Below are 20,662 nucleotides of genomic sequence, written 5' to 3'. Positions count from 1 at the left end.
CAGTATTGGACCTCTTTTACACGAGTAATGGAGTCTATTGCATACGTGCCAACTCTCCCGGATTATCCGGGAGTCTCCCGGATACGGAACGAATCTCCCGGTCTCCCGTACGGGTCATTAAATCTCCCGGATAAAAACGACTCTGAACCTTTCACAGACGTTTCTCCATTCTAGACTCAAATTGCATCCCCACAGTTTAAAAAAAATCGATTTTATCGATTTTTTCTAACTCGTTTCATTGTTTCTTAATGCATTTCTTCATCTCTGAGTTTAAACACACGTTAATAGAACTAAACAAAATGGCTTCCTTCAGCTATCATAGCCATATAACCGATTGTTTGATTGGATCTCCGATTAACCAATAAAAATTATTGACATAAGTACCCTGTTTTCCCGCAAATTCACAATGGCGGCAGAATATTCGGGTATTCTGAAGGAGCTGCTGGGGGATGGGTGGGTGCGTTTTTGGGGGGAGAAGAGGGGGAGGGGTGGGGAGCCCAGAAGGAAAAAATCTCCAGGTTTTAGATCTCCATAGGTTGGCATCTCTGCTATTGAGGGAAACTTTATATGTGGTAAGATGTTTGTACATGTAGATTGAAAAAATAAGGCAATTTGAAAACACAAAGTAGTACTTCAAAGTTATCAAAACTTAGCGTTCATCAATGAAAGTAGCCCCCCTAGGAAGAATTTGTAGGTTGAGAACCCCCCTCCCATCTGAATTTCCAGGGCCATTAACTCCTCTCCCATGAGATTTTCCAGCATGCCTTCCGATGTGGGGATCCCATTACCCATTACCACGATTATGATTCAATGAGATGTAATCAGTGAGGACTCTTGCAATAGCTGATGAAGACAGTAAACAAGAGTGTCAAAACGTTGTGGTTGTGAGGTGCAACTAACATTAATTTTAGACTTCTCCAAACCAGCCAGAGGAGCATGTCTCATTGTCAACCTACCTGGTTGAAGTGTGAACCATATAATTTATGAAACTCTCAATTGGAAGAATGACTTTCAATAATAATTTATTAATTTTCTTACTTTTATTATTATTTTGTTCCCATGCAGCTATGTTGTTGTGTTGTTACAAGCATTTATTTGCTTTTTTCAAGAGACTGACATCCTCTCTACTAGGTTGACAGTCATCAAAGATCACAAGTAAGTCCTGATTTGCAGTCCTGTGAAAAATTGGCAACAAAGTCAAGTTAAAAGTTTGCAGTACACACATTACTGTATCCTAGGCCATTTTGCGAAATTAAGTGCTAAAGCTTTTCTGACATATTTTGCGTGATAGTATGCCATTTTCGAAATATCAATATTCAGCTTGATAGTGAGGCAGAGCTAGGACAAAAACAACAGAAGCAAGTTGGAATAAAATGTGAACGATATTAGCATATCACCCAATTTCCTTTGTCTATGTCCTCTAAACCTCTCTTTCAAGATGAATTTTAATATATCAAAAGTGGCCTATTAAGCATCCCCTTTTATCTTTGAAAGGAAAAAGTAATGTCTCCATGCATTCATAGATCTTTGCACTGTTAGTCAAAGTAAATCTTTATAGTTTGATCAGTTTCAAGAATTGCTTTTCAGCCTTTTGAGAAACTCCCCTGTAGGTCGCTATATTAAGTGCATTCTCTTTTCCATATCATGGTTCAGAACAATAATGAATGATAAATTATTTATTGAAGGGCAGGATGGGGCAAGATGTTTCTCACAGAATCCTCACTTTCAATACTTGTCTTCCAAACTTTTATTTCTAGGGGCCGTTCAATCAAAGATCTCTTAAGAACACTTGTCATCCATCCACTAACTACAGGACAATCACCCGGAGTACCTGAAATCTCCCCTGCTGCAAAACTGCTGTTATCAGGCGCTAACAGGAATACATTCACCGTGGGCTCAGGAGATGAGGAGGTAATCAAATCAATCTAAGTCGATTAATTAATCAATTAAGAATCAAAGTGAATGAATTCGAAAGAATTAAGGCTTTACAAGTTGTTTTATGACAACTTTAAAGTTTGGCAAGACCAAAACCTACTGCTGACACAATCCGTCTGGTCTTTTAGTGGCAGACTTTCATCAGAAGCAAAGTACTTATAATGTCAATGCATAAGTTGCCATTTAGATCATAGTGATATTAATGACAATGATATGATGATGGTGCTGATATCGATGATGACAAGGATGATTTGTGTAAAACAAAGTGCAGTTGGTCTTTAAGTGCTGTAATTACGTTGTCTTTATATCTCAGATAATTGTTTACTTATCATCTTTGTTTTTAGATGAATAAATTATTGATTGAAGTGATGGACAGTGCTACATCCCTTTTGTTTGAGCTCATTTGCATTGTGCACCAGGTAAAGAGGCTTGCACTATTGTTTAAACGTCCTTTGAGTTGTATATACATACTTGTTGTACTTAAGTAAGTCCTCAGTATTTTGCAGATTTGTACATTAAATTAATTCATCAACAACCTGTTTTTACTATTTTCAGGCAAACTGCTTTTCATTAGAAGGAAATGTTCTAAATATTTTTTGGCTCATGAAGATCCTTGAAGCTCAAGAACAAACGGTGAGTCTCTAACCCATTCACACCTCAAAAGTCCTAGGATGCCCCCCCCCCCCCACCCCCCATTGGCGAGTAAAATCGTCTGGCGTTTAGAAAGAGTAAAATCTGTTAAGTGTCATTCTCAGGGGTTAATGAGTTAAAGTTACAATGTATGTTCCCAAAACTAGCACTTTAGGCTTTTCCGAGGAAAAATAAATTTTATGGCAAACTTTGGACGACAAAAGTATAAATGTACAAAATGTCCTCGAAAAAAGCCTCTCATCCAAACAAATAATGCATGAATCCTCTGTACGTGTGACCAGCTGATGACTGACGTATGAATTTTCAAAAAAATGTATCCAGCGCAAGAATTTAGATTGCGCTCACAAATGGTAAAAGAAAACCCAAATATTCTCTTACAATGTAAGTTACTTTTGTGTTAACCAGCTGGTGTAGAAGATTCTTATTTCACTTAAACGGATTATGGAACCCTCACTGAAATCCAGTAATATTCAATAGACCATTTTCAAATTCTCACATCTGGACTGGATCTAGCATGAAATGGAGGCTAATGCTGGCAAATTTATAATTATTTGCATTTGAAAAGAGATTTGCCCGCACTAGCCTCCATTTAATTCTAGATCCAGCCCAGCCGTGAGAATTTGAAAATGGTCTATTTGGTAAAGTGCTTTTTCTAACTTTTTTTAGTTGCAATTGTCATTTTCCTCTTGATTTCACTTGTATACCAATTTCACTTGTAATAACATAGGCAGCCCAAGGTCGTGTCACAAGAGAGCGTGTAATAATTAATTACTAGTGGGAAGATGACCTTTGAGTGCAAGCGGTGTTGCGTTACAGGCAGCCGTTGAGAATTTAAACGCAATATAAGACTTTGTATGGGAAATAAAATACCGTTGATTTTGAAGCCTGTGGAACAGCTTACCTGCGCACATCCGCACGATTGATTTGCTAGCACTATTTAAGAAATCTCTTAAGACTTATCTTTTTAAGCTAGCGTTTTAGATTTGCATTACGATCTTATCGGTATTTTGTATTTTATTTATGTACTTTTTATTCATTCATTCATTTATTCATAATTTATTTATTATTATTAATTTATTTTTGTACTGTTATTGTAATTATCTATTGTAAATAGCAACTTTATTGTAATTATCTATTGTAAATATTAGTTTTCGTGGATTGTAAAGCACCTTTGATCATTCTGGAAATGTTAAAGGGTGCTATATAAGTGAATAAATTATTAAATTATTATTATATCCCCTCACACTAACCTTTTGATTTTCAGAAGCCATTTGTGGATCGAGTTATGGCAAGGCTTACATCTTTAGTTTCTTCTGCTGAAAAGTACCTATGTCCATCAGATGCAGTATTGCTCTATCGTCAGCTGTTTGTTCTTAAGAACTTCCTTGAATACAGCACTTTGGTTGCAACTCACATTCAAGAAGGATATGCGGAAGAATTTAGGTAATTATATATATAAACCATTTTACGCCTGAACCAGCCCCTATTAGATATTGTTAATTATTGATCTCCATTTTTTAGAAGGGAGTTTTGTCTTACTAAATTAATTAATGAAAGGTGCAAATTTCAGATTTTAATATTTGATTGGCTTTTCAGTTGAAAAATTTGAAGTTTTAATTTCCTGTAAATATATAATCTGAGGTTTACACAACCCCAACGTTTTACCTGTGCTTCTTAATTACTTGTTTTTAAAATTTCTCATTGCAGATATTACATTAGGAAACCAGTTGTACAGAAAAAACTTCCTTCCAAATTTCCACTAACACGTCCCACAATTGAACTACTAGAGAAAGTAACAAGTTTTGTTTTAAATAGGAGGGCTATTCAGCAATCGATTTGTAAATGACAAAAAATAGTGCTAACCACTTCTAGAAAATGTCAAATTTATTGTAAATTTCCTGGAACAAATTCAATGACTTCTCTTCAGTGATTTTTCTCTATCACATTCTATTATTTTATTTATTTATTTATTTTTATTGCAATGTATTTATTCAGCTTTATTTATTTGTTAAGCATGTGTTAATAAATTTCAGATGTAGAGTTATTTAAATAAATGTACATGTTGCTGTGGCAGTGTTGTGAAGTTTTTGAGGGGAGGATAAAATTTGTGTTCTTAATCTTTCTGGGGTGTGTTGGAATAAGAAATCCTATAAATTCAACATGTCAGAATATTGACTGGCTCCCACATCTACCACATTAAACATTGCAATAGTTTTTTAACCTTTTTTTATCCGTGTGGAAGCGATTCTTTTTTATGTTGTGTAAAAAAATGAAACGAAACCACTTTGGCTTAAATTGCAGTCCAGGACTAAGTTGTCCAAAGCAGTGTTTTAAGTTGTCACATCCAGTATTTAATTAATTAATTTTTTTCTTAATTTAATAATTTTTTAATAATCGAGTCAGTGCTACCTCCGTTATATCAACCCAGCCCAAGACCTTCATCTCCTAGCTCCTCCAGGTTGGGGTGTACAACTAACGGGTATTAATTATATCTGTCCGATGAAATAGCACAGGCTTCATTTAAAAACAGGAAACAGAGCGACAACGATGTTACAAGTGGGAATAATCATGCAGCATACCCGGCTGCTGTTGCTCTTGTAGTGATGCAGAACGAGCATTGCATTGGCTGCTGCGTGAAGCTATTTTAGTTAAGCTATTTTTGGAATTCATGACGTAGCAGTTATTGAAAGGCAGTCGTGCGAGGAATGCTAATTTTGCTTCTTCAGCGTGACTTAGTCTTTTTGGCGGGGTTCTTGTGGTATATAAACGTGAGAAAAGTATATTTTGCATTTGGGAAAAAAAAGCATTGGCCAGATGGTTCCAGATGTATGACATTAGGGAGGAAAACGGAGGTACTTTCCCTTTATAATATTTCCACATTGAAATTCCTATCACGGGCCATATTTACAATATTGTGTGCTTTTGTTACAACTTGTCGGGGTAAGTCAGAAATAAGAGGAAAATTAATTTGAGTGGCCCAATGAAATCGACGATTGGCTGGCGGTGACGATTGTGCAATGATTTATTACGACATTTTTCGGACGTCATGTTAGTGGCATTATAGGACAGGAAGTAAAATGCACTGGGTTTACTTTTCCGGATTTTTCGATATTGCTTCGGTTAAATCTTCCGTGATGATTGTGTATGACTTGACAACTCATTTACCTCCTACATATGTAGGTGCGTAGCCTTACAAATAACCGAAAACTCGAGGCTTTAGAAACTGCATCGTAAGAAAGTGTTTAAAACCAAACAAGATCTGCTTCGTTCGCGTGTCAAATTTCTTCGTGTTGTTCGCACTTGGCTGAGCAGCGGTCACGTGGCCGGCTTGAGGGAAGTTTTTTTTCTTTGTTGACCAGCAACTGAGAAACTTTTACGACTGCCCAGTTAAAAGTTAAGCTTAAGTGTCTCTTCTTTTCTGCGAAGTTGCTTTTGATCCACTTTACAAGTAGAGTTTTCCTTTATGACCTTTGATATGAACTTGCATTGAACATGTGACCAAAGTGCTGAAGTTGTAATTTATGTAAAACGTATTTCCGCGCTCTGACATCAAAAGTTCGTGATACAGTACATCAAGGAAGAGTTGAATTGTTAGTGAGTGAAATCCGTTAATTTCCACTATTGGGTTAATAGTATCAAATCTGAAGCGGGCTCGGACACCATCGCCCGAAACGCCGAGCAAGATGGCGCCGATTCAAGATATGATCGACCAGAATATTAAAGATAACACCGTGATGATTTTCTCCAAAACGACGTGTCCGTTTTGCAAAAAGGTAAGAACGAACTGTCTTCATAAGCTTTCTCAACCTAAACAGACTTCATGACAGGCTATCCAGTTTTGTGTTTTTTTGTATTAAACAAGGGCTCGAGAGAAGGTCTCCTTTAAATTTGAAAATATAAAAATAGTAATGATTGCCGGCATGCTTGGACAAAACAGTATTAGTTATAATTGTGTGCAGGGAAGAAGAGGCCTTCAGGGCAACTAGGGAGATTACATAATGTGTTAGTAGTACCAGGCAAGTAAGTTGTTTGTACCAAATCTAATCTCGAATAGACGAAAGTAGTTGTACATTTTAACGCACATGTAAGTTGGATGCACAAAAATACTTAAGTGAAATTCAAGTCATATGGCTTATCCAGGCTTACGGTATTATAAAAAGGCCAAAAGACTACTTAACAAAATGTAAATGATAAGCTATTTCCCCCTCGAATTTGAAAACTGTCAGAATTGACGTGCAGGGTACAGGGTTAGTAAAAGAGTAAGGATGGTGGATTAAACTTTATAGATCAACACCATGAAAAGAGATTCCCGGCATCTGTTAAACCATAACTTTGATGGAGGAAAGAACAGCAGGCCTTAATTTTTCATATCTTTTTTGTTGCATAGCCCAGTTGTTATCAAGATCGAGCCAAATTGAATTTGAAAAGGATTTTATGTCCACAGTTAATTACAATCATAATTGCACAATGAACCTGAGCGGGTGTTTAGAAACTGACGACTGAATTACGGCAAGTAGATCTGAATATGACTATCGATATTAATTTACATATTTACAGCAGCTTGCCTGTTTCAAATTGTCATGACATGCCAGAGGCTTTTTAAGAGTTCCCACCATGCAAAACGAGTTTATCAAAGTATTTTCAATAAAATACAAACAGACCTAATACATTATTGCCACATCTGATAAAAACTATTTGTTGCAATGTATTTCTATTAAAGAACCAAAAAACAAGGAGTAATTTCATGTATATGACTATTTTCTCTATGCAAAAATGAAATGACTGTCATTGAACTTGGCATTAATTAATGTACTCTTCGTTATCATTTCCGGTAGTGTGTCTGTCTTAAGGAATATATTTAAAATTTGTATTTTATCAGTGATTTATATTATGTCTTTGTTTTATCGATAATTTAGGTAAAGGATCTGTTCACATCATTAAGTGTGGTGTACAATTCTATGGAACTGGATTTATTAGGTACATAATATAATCATTACATGAATTATTTCTTTGTAATGCATTGTGAAAGCCTAATTTTACCCCATAACTGACATGTTACTTCCCAATTTAATGGTTCTTTTTTCCTCTGGCAGTATTGAACACCACAAGAACAATAAATGATTATTTTGTTGTATTATATAGTGCAGTACTTGACAACTTTGATCTGTTCAAAATTTATAGAGAGTTTAATTTAAAGTTGAATTAACAGGCTGCCTTACTAACCTGTCATACTCTTGAAAACATTATTATTTTGGTGGTTGTCCAACAGTTTTTAAGTGGAAGATCAGGTTATCATGTTTTCCGTTTTTATTGGTCAGTTGTTTTGGGTAAAAATTCTCTGGTGATGAAAGCAGGAAGTCATCTTCATCCAATTGTATGTTTTGGTGTCCATGGGATCGATTTGTTGTGCAATGCAGAAACAAGGAGGAGTAATTTCTTATGGACATATTACATATATTTTTTAAGACAATGGCTCAGTTATACAAGACAAGCTAAAAGAGAAGACTGGACAGAGAACAGTTCCCAACGTTTTCATTCAAGGAAATCACATCGGTGGAGCTGATGCTACAATGAAGCTTCACCAGGAAGGAAAGTTGATGAACTTGATTGTTCCACCTACGGAGGAATATACATATGACCTCATTGTCGTTGGGGGAGGATCTGGAGGGCTTGCTTGCTCCAAGGTATAGTTGTAAAATCGGAGGCTCTTCGAGTGGTTTTCAGTTGGGTGTCGGAAAGTAATTACTTTGCTCAGTGATTGATTCAAAGTTCTTGTGCCAATTTTTTCAACCAATCACAAGTGAAACCAAAACCAAAACCAATCGTGGCTCGCACTTGCGCATTAATTTTTCCCCTTGGCTTTGTGTTGGCTATGTGTAATTACTTCGAGTTTGATTGGTTTACTGGATTGTCTCCGTCTGTTTTGATTAGCCAAAGTAATTACTTTGGTTTTGGTTTTACGACACTCATTTGAAAACCGCTCTATAAGCCCATTTATTCATGCAGAGGAATTCTGCTAAAACGTAAACTTAAGGATTGTGCCTACTATTGTTATTGCACATGCGTTCTGCGCATCTCAAGATACTCAGATTTCGTATGGGTGGTGTTTATTAATACAGGGATATTTTTGCACAGTTAAAAACTATGTGGAGAAAGCAGAACTTAGCAAGTGATCTTGGTATCCAAAGAGAAAATAATTATTGGGGGTAACCATGCATTTTTCAGAGATGATAATAAGGTTCAATTTGGAAAAGAATGCCATCCATTGCTTTGTATTTTAAAGCTTTTTTTTTACAAATATTGTTGATTAATTATCTTCAAAAAATGCATGCAATTTTCTTTTTGGATTTCAGTAACACTTGTTAAGATCTGCTTTTCCCGCATATTCAGTAAACCACGCATAAATAGCTTTGAATTGGTAGGTACTGTCCTTAACCCACTCGACCCTCGAGCTCAGACACGTTAGGATGGCCTCAGTTGATGAGTAAAATCTTTTGACGTTAGACATCTAAAATTTTTCCAGTCTCACTTCCTGTGTTCATTTGGTTTTAGCTACTGATGTTGAATGATGTATTGCACCCATAAGAGGGATAATAAGCTACAATCACAGTCATAAGTCGTTGGAACACCCACCCCCTTTCCCCCGTTCAATGTTGAATAGCGGAATGCACCCAAACTAACTGTTCAGTACGATTTAGTTTCTTAACAACATTGAAAGGTGGGAGAGGGAGGGATGCTCTATTAATTCCGTCAGTGTACCAATATTGTGTCACTGATTGTAGTTTGTTAAATTGACAATGGGCGATAGTAGTTTATTAATACCAAATTTCATGGAAACCAAAGTAACGAGCTTCACTATGCTGAAGGGTGACTCTCCCTTCTTCTAAAATTGTCAATTTGATGATCATGTCACAAATTTTCACTGAACACAAACTATTATTCCTGTTCACAGGAAGCTGCTAAACTTGGCAAGAAAGTTGCTGTTTTGGATTTTGTGAAACCATCACCAGTGGGAACCACTTGGGGTCTGTTTTGATTGTGATTATTGTCATTTTTAGCTGACCCAAAGAATAATATTGTGCGCTTTGGACAAGAAGATGAGTTCCCAGTCTGACAGTTCTTAATATGTATTTTTAGGAGTAATTGTATCTCTATACTTACAGGTCTTGGTGGAACCTGTGTAAATGTTGGTTGCATTCCAAAGAAGCTTATGCATCAAGCTGCTTTACTAAGACATGAAATGGAGGATGCACGAATGTTTGGCTGGGATTTCGATAAAAAAGGTAATTTGGGGGTAGTTTTGCACTTTAGCCCAAGTAATAACTTAGATTCACACTGTCCTAAAATTAGTTGATTACACTACAGGAAATAGTAATACACCACTGTAAGTGAACTTACAAGAGCTTCATGAAAACTGTTGTCATACATTGTATCATGATTATACAAAACTTCTTACAGATTAATTTTATTTTATAATAATCATTTTGCAGTGGAGCACAGTTGGGCAACAATGAGGGAAAATGTGCAGGTTAGAAATCATTTTTTAAGAACTGTTTGGTTTTGTTTTTCAGTTTAACCTACAAGTACTGCCTCAGCTCTTAAGGAGCAGAGAAGTAACAAATTTTTGTTTTAATATTTTACAAATTTAGAATCACATTGGTTCCCTTAATTGGGCTTACAGAGTAGAACTCAGAGATAAAAAGGTCCTGTACAAGAATGCTACGGGAACACTGGTAGACCCCCACACAATTAAGGTAAAGATTCTTGTATCAGATATTTTCACTCATAATTTACAAACCTTGTATAGTTTCTCAGCACTATGGCTGGCTGCCTATCTTTCTCTTTTTTTATGAACAATATTATGTAATTATAATTTTTTTGTGTGTTTGTGTATATAGGAAAATATATGTTTGTTGTTGTTGTAATTGGATGCAAGATCTGCTTTCTTTCATTGAAGGTTCTTAATTTGTTATATAACCTCCAGTAGATTTCCAAAGCTGACTGCCACAGACTTAGACCTTACTATTAAGATATCAATAAAGACCAGAACAAAATTATTAATATTAAATATGAGCAATAACCATTAAAAAAAATCTTAAGTCTGCCATTGCAGTGAGCAAGCAGACAAGAATGAAAAGGACAGATACTTTTTTTACATGTAGAGATTCCTATCTGAAAGTATTTTACTTAGTGGTGTAGTTTTGTGTCTATATACAGGGATTCTTTTAGCATTATTTTATTGGTAAAGAAGTTACATGTATTTTGTGGTCATTACTGGTATGTAATTCCAGGGCTGTCAGTAGAAGCCGGCAACCGGCAGAAATCCATGGGCTATGAGCATGAAGGTAGCCACCTGTTCAGGCTATGAAATTTTTATGTCAAAAAGGATGACATTTAGAGAAAAACAGTGATCGCTTACTCACTACTCGCATCTTGATAAAAGTTTGAATGTTACGCATTTCAAAGTTTGCTAGTTGCATAGGTTTTGTAGTGTGTACAAATATGTTAGTTGATGGCTTAGTCTGCTAACGCAGATGTACTTCCGGCAGTCGTTTCTGTCCTTTTTCAGGAGGGAGAAATTAATGATGATGATGATGATGATGATGATGATTGCTAGTGCTAATCAGCCTTACTTTCAGTCGAGGACTGAACTACGAAGGGCGCAGCTTACGACATCGGGCTGAAAGCATACAAAGGTGCCTCTGGCTGTCCCTATACAGTCCATGTTTGATGTCAGAGTCGATTTTGATGAGGGAGGAAAACCGGAGTACCCGGAGAAAAACCCTCAAGTCAGGTTGAGATAGACTGAAACTCAGCCTACATGCTGACCGAGGCCATAGTTGAACCCCGGCTCGCAGTGGTGGGAGGCCCGATAGATAACCTCCAAGCCACCTGACCCCCAAATGACTGCGGGAAATATGTCTGCGTTCGCAGACTAACAACAACCATGCTCTGAAAATGCAATGTGCATTATAAAGCCAGCAACACACTAGGCAATTTTTTCAGCAGGGAATTTCGTCGCTTCGTGTTACAGGCACACCAGGCAATTTATATGCTGATCACGGTGAATTTCCACTCTACTTTTGTTCCCAGGTATCTTCCCTTTCATCTGTCCACTATACGTCGCTGTTGTCTGCCATTTTTATGCAGTGATGTGATAAAATAATTATTGAAAGGTATTACTGGTTGAATCCTGTTTGAAAATCTACTGACAACCCTGTAATTCAGTTTTTACTGCAAGAGAGTGGAGTATTAACTGCAACTTCTACGACTACATCAAAGCAAAAATTGAGGGGAAGATACATAGAAATGAAAATAATATAATAATTATAATTAAAGTCCAGAAGAAGATTGGGGAGTCACCCATTCACACCTAAAATCCTAATTTCACTTGGCCTGTGAAAAACAACTAGTTTTGAATTGATCTGTATGCCATAGGCTGTTGACAAGAGGGGAAAGGTCTCAGAGATGACCGCACAACACATTGTCCTTGCTACTGGATTAAGACCTCGGTATCCGGATATACCTGGGGCTAAAGAGTATGGTATCACAAGGTATAATATATTTAAGTCTTAGATATGTTTTTTTTAGTATACCAAGTCTTCATCTACAAACACTGTACACATCTCACTATTCAAATTCACTATATTGCATGAATCCCACCCCTTGATGTTTCAGATCTAGAGCTTGAAAACTAGGAATCATAGCATCATAGGTTTGAAATCTGACCAGTTAGTTCTCCAAGTAAATCAGAGTCTTCCAAGATAAATAAATGCATTGTATCTCTGTCTGTTTTGTATTTTCACAAGTCTGAGATAGAAACAACAATAATTGTTACTCTTATCATATTGGTTTCCTTTGTCAAGTCTCAGCCAAATACACATCACATACATCTCCTGCACAGAACAGGACTATCATTTTCAAGAAGTGGAAGCCAGTGGCTTCTTCTTTGAACTTGAATTCATGTTTTTTGTGTATGGCTTGTGCCAACAGTTCTTAGGAGAAGTTAGGGGGCTGCCTGTGGCTAGAAATAAATTTCTTAATTTACAATGTAGCATTTGCTCATTGAAATCAACAGTTTCTTTTTGCTGTTCTTTTTTAGTGATGATTTGTTCTCATTAGAACACAGTCCAGGCAAAACAGTCCTGGTTGGTGCATCATATGTAGCTCTTGAATGTGCAGGATTCCTTGCTGGTGTTGGGCTTGATGTCACTGTCCTTGTGCGGTCCATTCTTTTACGAGGCTTTGATCAGGTAAAAAATTTGGATTTATTCAATCTTGTCATAAATTATGAATGACATGTTATGGTCACAGTGAGGGTCACGTGGAACTTGTGCATTAAGGTAGACTTTTCGAACATTGCTCCTGAACAAGGCAGTTCTGTGTCCCTCTTGAAGAGACATTGATTTTTTTTCCCTAATGGCTGACAGCAGAACTCACCTACTCTAGCTCTGTTGTTTTAGTCAGCTAATACAGGACCCAGAGCTCTGCCTTGTTTACATTTAAAAGAGAGTAGGTTCTGTACTGTGGTAAGAGCACATGTATGCCCTCCACCAATAATTATTTGTTCCAGATTTAATTCTCCAACTGAGGCTGCATTGTGGGTTTGTTTTGTGGGTACTTTGGATCCCCTCATGAGAAACCAGCCTTAATGGTTTTTCTCTCTTTAATTTTGATGCACAGTCTCCCCAGAATAGCATGTGAGCTTAACCATAATTATACATGTAAGATTAAGGTTTTAAGAAAGTTATTTTTATGAATATACATGTGTCTTTCTTGAATAGAATACTGTAATATTAAAACTAAAATCTGACTTATTCAAATTACTAATTTTGCTACATTCTCTTAGCAAATGGCCGAAAAAATTGGTAATGATATGCAAAACCATGGAGTGAAGATCAAAAGGCCAGCAGTTCCAACAAAGGTACACACCAGCCCCCATTGATGAGTAAAATGGTCTGGCATAATTAGACAGTAAAATCTTTTAAGCATCCCTAGGCCTTCCAGGAGGCAAAAGGTTAACCCTTTCATGCCCAAGGGGGTACCCTTTGACAGCTAAAATAGTCTGGTGTTAGTCAAAGTAAAATCTACAGTATTAGTTTCACTCTTGGCAGTGAAAGGGGAGGTAGTTGTTCGATCACCCCTGAGTGAGCATTAAATCATCTGTTCTCGGCTTTAATATTAGTATAGTCGAGTACAGAATGATGATGATAATAAGTCATTGTCATTTATATTACCTACCTTAAAATTTTAAATGTCTTGTGTTTTAATGAACTGATGATTTATTTTTGACAATGATTACACTTCAGGTTGAACTTATAGAAGAAGGAACTCCAAGGAAACTTAGAGTTTTTTACAAACTCTTGGAAACTGGAGAAGAATCATCTATAGAATGTAACACTGTGAGTTTTAGGGCAGTGGAATTGCTTTAATTGGCCATTTCTTCTTTTCTGTACAACTGTAGTTTCAGTCTACCTTGCTCACTGTCTTGAACATGTTCAAAAATGATGGATAATATGTACCTTCTGTATGACGTGTGTCAGGGAGTGTACCCTTATAATTTTATGTGTGTGTAGAGTGTGCACATTGTGGCTACAAGAGAAAATTCTGAAATCTTTGGGCAAACTGAAACAGCCATATAGTGACCTATCCACAGGATAAAGTTTTCTGGTCTTTAAAAACTGTGACCTGAAATATGTGATGGACAGTAGTGGATAGCTCTAATTTAATGGATAAGCCTATATGCAGTGGACAACCAATGTCAACCCATTGAGTTATCCAATGCCTTCTGAAGTCAGGAGTTCATAGTTGGAAGACTACTCATTTACCATGTATAGTGTTGTAACTACATGTACATGTACATGTACAACTATTTACTCTATTATCAAACAACTAGTTTAAAGGGAACCTCCGCTGTTTTAACAAATGTCCCCTAAAATGTTCCATGTGTACTTATTGGAAGATCTGTAACAAAAAAAATGCATTTTTTTGAAGAATCATCCTTCAGATAGTTTGAATCAATGCACGTCTATCATCTTTCGGAAAAAAAAAAAAAACATGGAAACTTATGCAAGTATCTTTTCTGGTTTTCGCTTGCTTTCTACAATGGAATAGGAACCACAAAATGTCATCAGTACTTAACTTGCATTGCACAACATTCAAGATGGTGGCACCCGAAAGCGTTGAACCAGATCTTTCGAAGATGATAAAAAATTATTTCACTAGGTATTGCATTTTTTTTGTAACAGATATTCTAACAAGTACAATTGAAACATTTTAGGTGACATTTGTTGAAACAGTGGAGGTTCCCATTAAAAAATATATTATAATAGTAATTAAAAGTGATACTGAAAAAATAGTAATAATAACAATCATAGAGTCCACTGTCCGATGTTGCGCTGACTGTCAACAGTCTGACAAACTGAGACCTTGGATCATCATCATCATCTTCGCAAGATGGTGCTAAGACACCAATTGTGGTGGCACCACTCAAGATAAAATTGAACAGCAGCTCCCCCAGACAACTGTCTACCAATGGTGATGAACATGTTGATGACCAGCAGTTCATTTTGCTGTGCACAGTTGTCTAGACCCTTGCCTGTGAAAATGAGCTACTGGTTCACGGACAATATTTTTAATTGCCCTCTGTTAGGTTATGTTTGCAATAGGCAGGGACCCTTGCACTCAAGGAATTGGACTGGAGGAAGTTGGTGTCTCACTGAATCCAAAGTATGTACACTTTTAATCATTATTTCCTTATGTAATGTTTAAAAAACAAGCAGCAGTGTTTTATCGGGGGCGTAGCAGAGTTTTATTAGACCCAATAAAACACATGGTGCGAATTTTTTGAACGGCTTCAAAAACATTCCATAAAGAGTGTCCCCCTCTGGACTCAAAGCAATGGTTCAAATATTAGCATACAAGAAAAACAAGCTATGCCTTATTAGTATTCTTTATATAGAGAATACTAACGAGGAGTGTTTTATCAGGATATAAAGCTCGTACACATGACGTTTTATCGGTGTTTTGATAGGCTGTTAGGCTCATGAATTATGTTACGGGTTACCTTGATAAGCCAAAGTCTCAAACAGACCTCGGTTGTTCAAAAGGTGGATAACGCTATCTATCGAATAGAGCAACTTTCATGTGCCCTTGAAAAATAAATGAGAGTAAACAAAAATGCAAATCATTTAATTGGCTTATCAAGCAAAAACAAATGAGCATGAATTTTCATTTGCTTGGTGAACGCAAATGCAAACAACATCATCTCCATGGAACGTTTTGGAAAGCGATCAGAAATTTTGCTTTTTCATCATTTGAAATGCAGTAAGATGATTGGGCAAATGCCAATCAAACTGTTTATTGCCCATATTAGGACATTCCTTGGCAGGAATAAGGAGAAGCTTTGTTTTAATCTTGCCAAACATTGGTCTGGTGAGAGCACTCGCCTCCCACCAATGTGGCCCGGGTTCAATTCCCAGGCGTCATATGTGGGTTGAGTTTGTTGATTTTCTACTCTGCACCAAGAGGTTTCTCTCTGGGTACTCCAGTTTTCCCCTCTCTTCAAAAACCAACATTTGACTTGCTTTGCGTTAATTGTTAATTTCAGTTTACAGTGCCCCTTTCCTTTCCTGTGAAACAAATTGCGAACACTTCTTCAAGGTCATATGAAAGTCACCCTAAATCATTATCCAGGGGATAAACACAATCAAAGTCAATTCAGTTGTCCAGTGGATAGTGATTTATCCAATGGATAACCCTATCCACCCTTCAAACAACTGGGGCCTGGTGTAACAAGGCTTTTCATTAAAAAGAATCCCTATACGGTGGTCAATTTACATTTTCAACTCTCAGTTGATAAAACCAAACTTTTCATCAACCCTTTGACTCCCAGGAGTAGTGATCAATCTGTAAATTCTCCTCACAATTTCAATGAAATGTCAGTCAGTCAGGCATTGAGAATGAAGATAATAGTTATTATCAGCTTACAAGATGATCGTGATACAACACCAAATTCTCGTGACTACCCAGTAAAGAAATCTATGGTGCTACATGTACTTACCTGTAGGAGAATGAACATTAATTTTTCAATCTTGGGAATAAAAGGTTTACCATAAAACCCTTCCACCCCTGAACTGGCTATCATTGACAAGTAAAAGAATAAAATTATTGTCCGTTGTTAGACAACGTAAAATCTATCAGTGCAACTTTGCCTGTGACTAAGTTGGAAAGACGCATGATTTATTCCTGAAATGACAAGCTGTTTTGTAATGCAAAAATCATTTTTAAGTGGACTGAAAAGTATCCTGGTAATTAGTGTAAGACTCCTGTCTGGGCCATTTGACAAATTAGTGTCTGTCAATGTTGCTAACTTTTTGTTTGTTGAAAAAAGTGGTTTGTTGCTTTGTAGTGCTGAAACGTTAATGTCAAATGATCTCTTGAGCATAGAAAGGGGTGGTTTTGTTTAAAAATAATAATATTGCAGTGTGGTTTTGTTTTATGGACCTGTGACTCTGGATGAGAATTCAATACAATTAGTAATTTAGATCATCTCTTGAATGCAGTCATCAACTTTGTTTCAAATAAAATGTACAAGAATGGTATCTGGAGAATAATGTTAAGAATTAAGGTGTAAAGAAGAGTGTGTCAGAGGGGTACTGTCATGTGAAATTTGCTGTTTTAGGGTCAAAACTGGTAAAAAATCTAAATTAGTACTTTAGCTTACACGTATGACATTCCAGACAACGCACTGACAAGATATGAAATGTATGAACTTTAAGGCGCAATTTAATTTTTGGTGACTTTCTGCAGACGCCATCCCCAAACTTGAAAAAACTGGCCAGTTTTTTTCAATTTCAGTCCATTTCCATCCTCTCCGTCCATGGATGCAAATAACAAACTATAGCTTCATTGTACTTCAATTGTTATTGGCAACAAAACTGCACCATTATTTTTTGGTCTTGATTGATGCAAAGGTGTATTTTAGTGTTTTGAAGTTTGACTGAAATTGCGTGACAGTGTCCCTTTAAACAAACTTAATTAGAGAAATTATTCATTGATAGTTATCATTAAGTCTGGTGTTTGACAAAACTACTATCCTTCAGGAATGGAAAGGTGATTGCTGGAGACAATGAACAATCAAGTGTACCAAGTATCTATGCCATAGGGGATATTCTAGACGGAAAACTTGAACTCACACCTGTAGCCATTCATGCTGGGAAGTTATTGGCAAGAAGGCTTTATGATGGAAGCAGTGAATTGGTAACCTACAACAAACCTGTTGCAGTTGTAAAGAGTCAGTTAAGAATTTGAGGGGCCTTGTAGGCAAAAACTGTCAGCTAAAGCCTGTAGACCAGTAAAGAAAGCATTTCCCACATTTTTGGAATAGAGTATTTCACTACAGATTTTCTTCACCAGATCATAAATTCATGAAAGGAAGAGGTTATAATTATACAAATTTACATGAGATTCGTGCAAAGCAAAGTAATAAAAATTATGTCTGTTGCATGTGCTGGCACCAACATCACTGTGTAGAGGAATGAAAACTTTCCATATAATCTTTGAACATGGGGTTTTATTCATGCGGTGGCCATATTGGCCATAGACAACTCTCAAGTTGAAATGTTTGGGAACGAGTTTCAGTGGAGCAAAAAAAAGTTTTCAATCCCTGGGATCTCAACATGGCGGCCATGTGATTAAGGCCCATGTTAAAAAAACAAACACAATGGAAGACATACAGAACCTTTGCAAGCGCTTCTCACACACAACTGGTAGCTATGCCAAGCCGAACCATGCAGCCTGACCTTTATTAATCACAGATTACCTCAATGAAAGAACAAATTTGAAAACTGCAGTAACTCAAAAGACTGAATACAAATAAATCTCCCCACAACAAACAGGAAATGGAAAAACTATCTTCCAGGAAAAAACTCCAAAAAAACTAGAAGGGTGGGTGGGCGGGAGGTCAGGCAATGGCGAACGGCAACAAGAAAAGTGGGAAATCTCATAAGCCATGTGACCTATACCCCCTGCACACTAGCACCCAGACTCCCAGATGTGTGTGAGAAAAACGTTTTCCGCTTCTTTCCTGCCTCAGCTAGTGGAAAACAACACTTAAGAAGGCCAATGACATGCCAAAGAAAGCTTGACCCTAACCCTTATAATGCTTTTATTGTCAAAAGAAAATACTGAAACTATCACACTCAGGCAGACCATTCACACAAAAGTGGAACTTTTTCCATTTTTTTTTCCATACTTGAGTTTATTGCATTTTACACCTGCAGTTTTACATACAGTACATACTGGTCATAGGTTCAACTCGTGCAAAGGAGCAGTAAGAATTTTCTTAGAGTATCCCCAAGTTGCAATACAGTGAAAAATCTTACCTTCATGCTTAATTTTGTTGTACTTTTCTCTGATAACCAAGGAGTTTAACCCTCTTGTCCTTTCATTTTAGTGTGACTATGTTAATGTTGCAACAACAGTCTTCACCCCCCTGGAATATGGCTCGATTGGTCTGTCAGAGGAAGATGCTGTTGAGAAGTATGGGGACGAAAATATTGAAGTATATCATAGCAGCTATATACCCCTGGAATATACATTGCCCAAGAGAGATGCAACCGAGTGTTATGCCAAGTTGATTTGCAACAAACTAGAGAATGTAAGTAGCACCAGGTGCAAACCAATAGAAAGGATCAGAGCGGTTTCTGTTTTGGACAAAAAAAAACTGGATTTTTCGGTGGACAAAAGCCCCGGTGTGGGGAATAGTCCTTTTGCAACTTACGATCACATGGTACAAAATCCGCCATGCTGGAGGGCAAGCTCATTATTATTCCCCCACTGAGACATTAAAACAAAGGCAAGTCAAGCTTGACTGGTTCAGGTCTCTTTGTTGTAATGTCTCAGTGGGGGAATAATAATGAGCTTGCCTTCCAGCATGGCAGATTTTGTACCATGTGATCGATCGTTAGTTGCAAAAGGCCTATTCAGGGATTAAGTGCTGAACTTGTATAGGCCTGGGTTTAATTTAACTTTCCTGTTTGCTCTCATTCAAAGAGCAAACAAATTTACTTTGGCAAAGTCATAAACAAAACAATTTTTAATTTCTCTTCTTTCAAATAATCTTTAGTGTTTTAACTGCTTCATTTTGACACAGGGAATACAGTTTACCCTCATAGACACACGGTCTCTATGTGCAGTCTTAGGGTTAGGGTTAGGTTTAGGTTCTTTCTGACTCTGATTTTCACAATGCTCCAATATTAAATTATTTTGTTGTTTCATTTAAGGAGCGGGTAGTTGGTTTTCATGTAACGGGGCCAAATGCCGGTGAGGTAACACAAGGATACGCTGTGGCTATTAAGCTTGGAGCAACTAAGAGTGACTTTGATAGAACTGTAGGCATTCATCCAACTGTTTCTGAGGTAAGTTTGCAGTTAAAAGGATGATGTTGTGGGCAAATGTTCAACTGCAAGTTGAAAGGCAATTTACATGATGCACCGCCTAAATCCCTTGACTAATTATGAACCTGTCTCTTCCTCTTTCCTTTGAAAAAAATAATTTGTTTTCTTTGTTTGGGGGATTCCAGGTATTCACAACACTTGCCACAACGAAGAGGTCAGGTGCAGATGTTTCTGCTGGTGGATGCTGAGGTTAAACCCTGCTGTTGCTTTTTCTTGGAATGTAGAGATTGTTAGTTCTTTATCATTCTAAGAGCAACAGCGGGGTTAATCCTGTACACTGAATACCATTAGTACTGTGGTGACAGACACTTCTGTAGTGATGATGGTGAAATTTGTAACCTGCTCAAGTGGGAAAATTTTGCCTGATGTTTGTACTGATGGGCACTCAGTTTGAAGAGAACATTTGGAAGTGTGTGATATTTATATTAGTCCCAAAGAATGGTGATAAGTTCATGTAATGACTTATTATAGTTGTCTTTGAAGCTCTTTCTGTACTTGTAATATAACTGAGAAAGTAGTTCAGATACTGTAAAAATGCGCTAAATTTACAATTATTAAAGCAGAAAGGACACAGTTGTTGAGTCGGCTATCGTCTGGGTATTTAAGGGTTTATCAAC

The 20,662-nt window shown here is 36.9% G+C and overlaps 2 protein-coding genes across 6 annotated transcripts in view; both read left to right on the top strand.

Annotated features, from left to right (window-relative positions):
• LOC138011432 (uncharacterized protein C12orf56-like) overlaps positions 1 to 4,656 on the top strand; it is a 23,972-nt gene extending 19,316 nt beyond the window's left edge. The window contains exons 6-11 of the mRNA XM_068858417.1: positions 1,066 to 1,155; positions 1,758 to 1,911; positions 2,280 to 2,354; positions 2,491 to 2,568; positions 3,851 to 4,029; positions 4,294 to 4,656. Coding sequence (XP_068714518.1) covers positions 1,066 to 1,155; positions 1,758 to 1,911; positions 2,280 to 2,354; positions 2,491 to 2,568; positions 3,851 to 4,029; positions 4,294 to 4,432 — 715 coding nt within the window. The 3' untranslated portion in view covers positions 4,433 to 4,656. The remainder of the gene's footprint in view (positions 1 to 1,065; positions 1,156 to 1,757; positions 1,912 to 2,279; positions 2,355 to 2,490; positions 2,569 to 3,850; positions 4,030 to 4,293) is intronic.
• Positions 4,657 to 5,261: 605 nt separating this feature from the next.
• On the top strand, positions 5,262 to 20,618 carry LOC138011434 (thioredoxin reductase 1, cytoplasmic-like). 5 transcript variants are annotated; one of them, XM_068858419.1, is made up of 17 exons: positions 5,262 to 5,438; positions 6,220 to 6,359; positions 7,503 to 7,563; positions 8,053 to 8,270; positions 9,539 to 9,611; positions 9,750 to 9,869; positions 10,077 to 10,114; positions 10,236 to 10,340; positions 12,025 to 12,140; positions 12,689 to 12,839; positions 13,436 to 13,510; positions 13,896 to 13,988; positions 15,239 to 15,315; positions 17,691 to 17,847; positions 19,043 to 19,246; positions 19,872 to 20,006; positions 20,171 to 20,618. In XM_068858419.1, exons 1-17 carry the CDS (start codon positions 5,411 to 5,413, stop codon positions 20,231 to 20,233), a joined length of 1,854 nt encoding a protein of 617 aa, XP_068714520.1. In that variant the 5' UTR covers positions 5,262 to 5,410; the 3' UTR covers positions 20,234 to 20,618. The 5 variants fall into 5 exon arrangements, with proteins under 5 accessions (XP_068714520.1, XP_068714522.1, XP_068714524.1 ...); XM_068858420.1 differs by lacking the exon at positions 5,262 to 5,438 and adding an exon at positions 5,576 to 5,766 and having other exon boundaries at positions 8,128 to 8,270; XM_068858418.1 differs by lacking the exon at positions 5,262 to 5,438 and adding an exon at positions 5,590 to 5,766.
• Positions 20,619 to 20,662: the final 44 nt, after the last annotated feature.

This window comes from Montipora foliosa, chromosome 7, assembly GCF_036669935.1.
Source record: "Montipora foliosa isolate CH-2021 chromosome 7, ASM3666993v2, whole genome shotgun sequence".
In the NCBI taxonomy this organism is placed as follows: domain Eukaryota; kingdom Metazoa; phylum Cnidaria; class Anthozoa; order Scleractinia; family Acroporidae; genus Montipora; species Montipora foliosa.
This window is presented reverse-complemented; position numbering and strand designations above follow the sequence as displayed.

Excerpts from the sequence above, each read along its gene's own strand:
- LOC138011434 (XM_068858418.1), top strand. The coding sequence starts at position 5,664 with ATGCACTGGGTTTACTTTTCCGGATTTTTCGATATTGCTTCGGTTAAA. Across the intron at positions 12,840-13,435 it reads TTTTACGAGGCTTTGATCAG|CAAATGGCCGAAAAAATTGG; the intron begins GTAAAAAATTTG and ends ACATTCTCTTAG. Across the intron at positions 13,989-15,238 it reads CATCTATAGAATGTAACACT|GTTATGTTTGCAATAGGCAG; the intron begins GTGAGTTTTAGG and ends GCCCTCTGTTAG.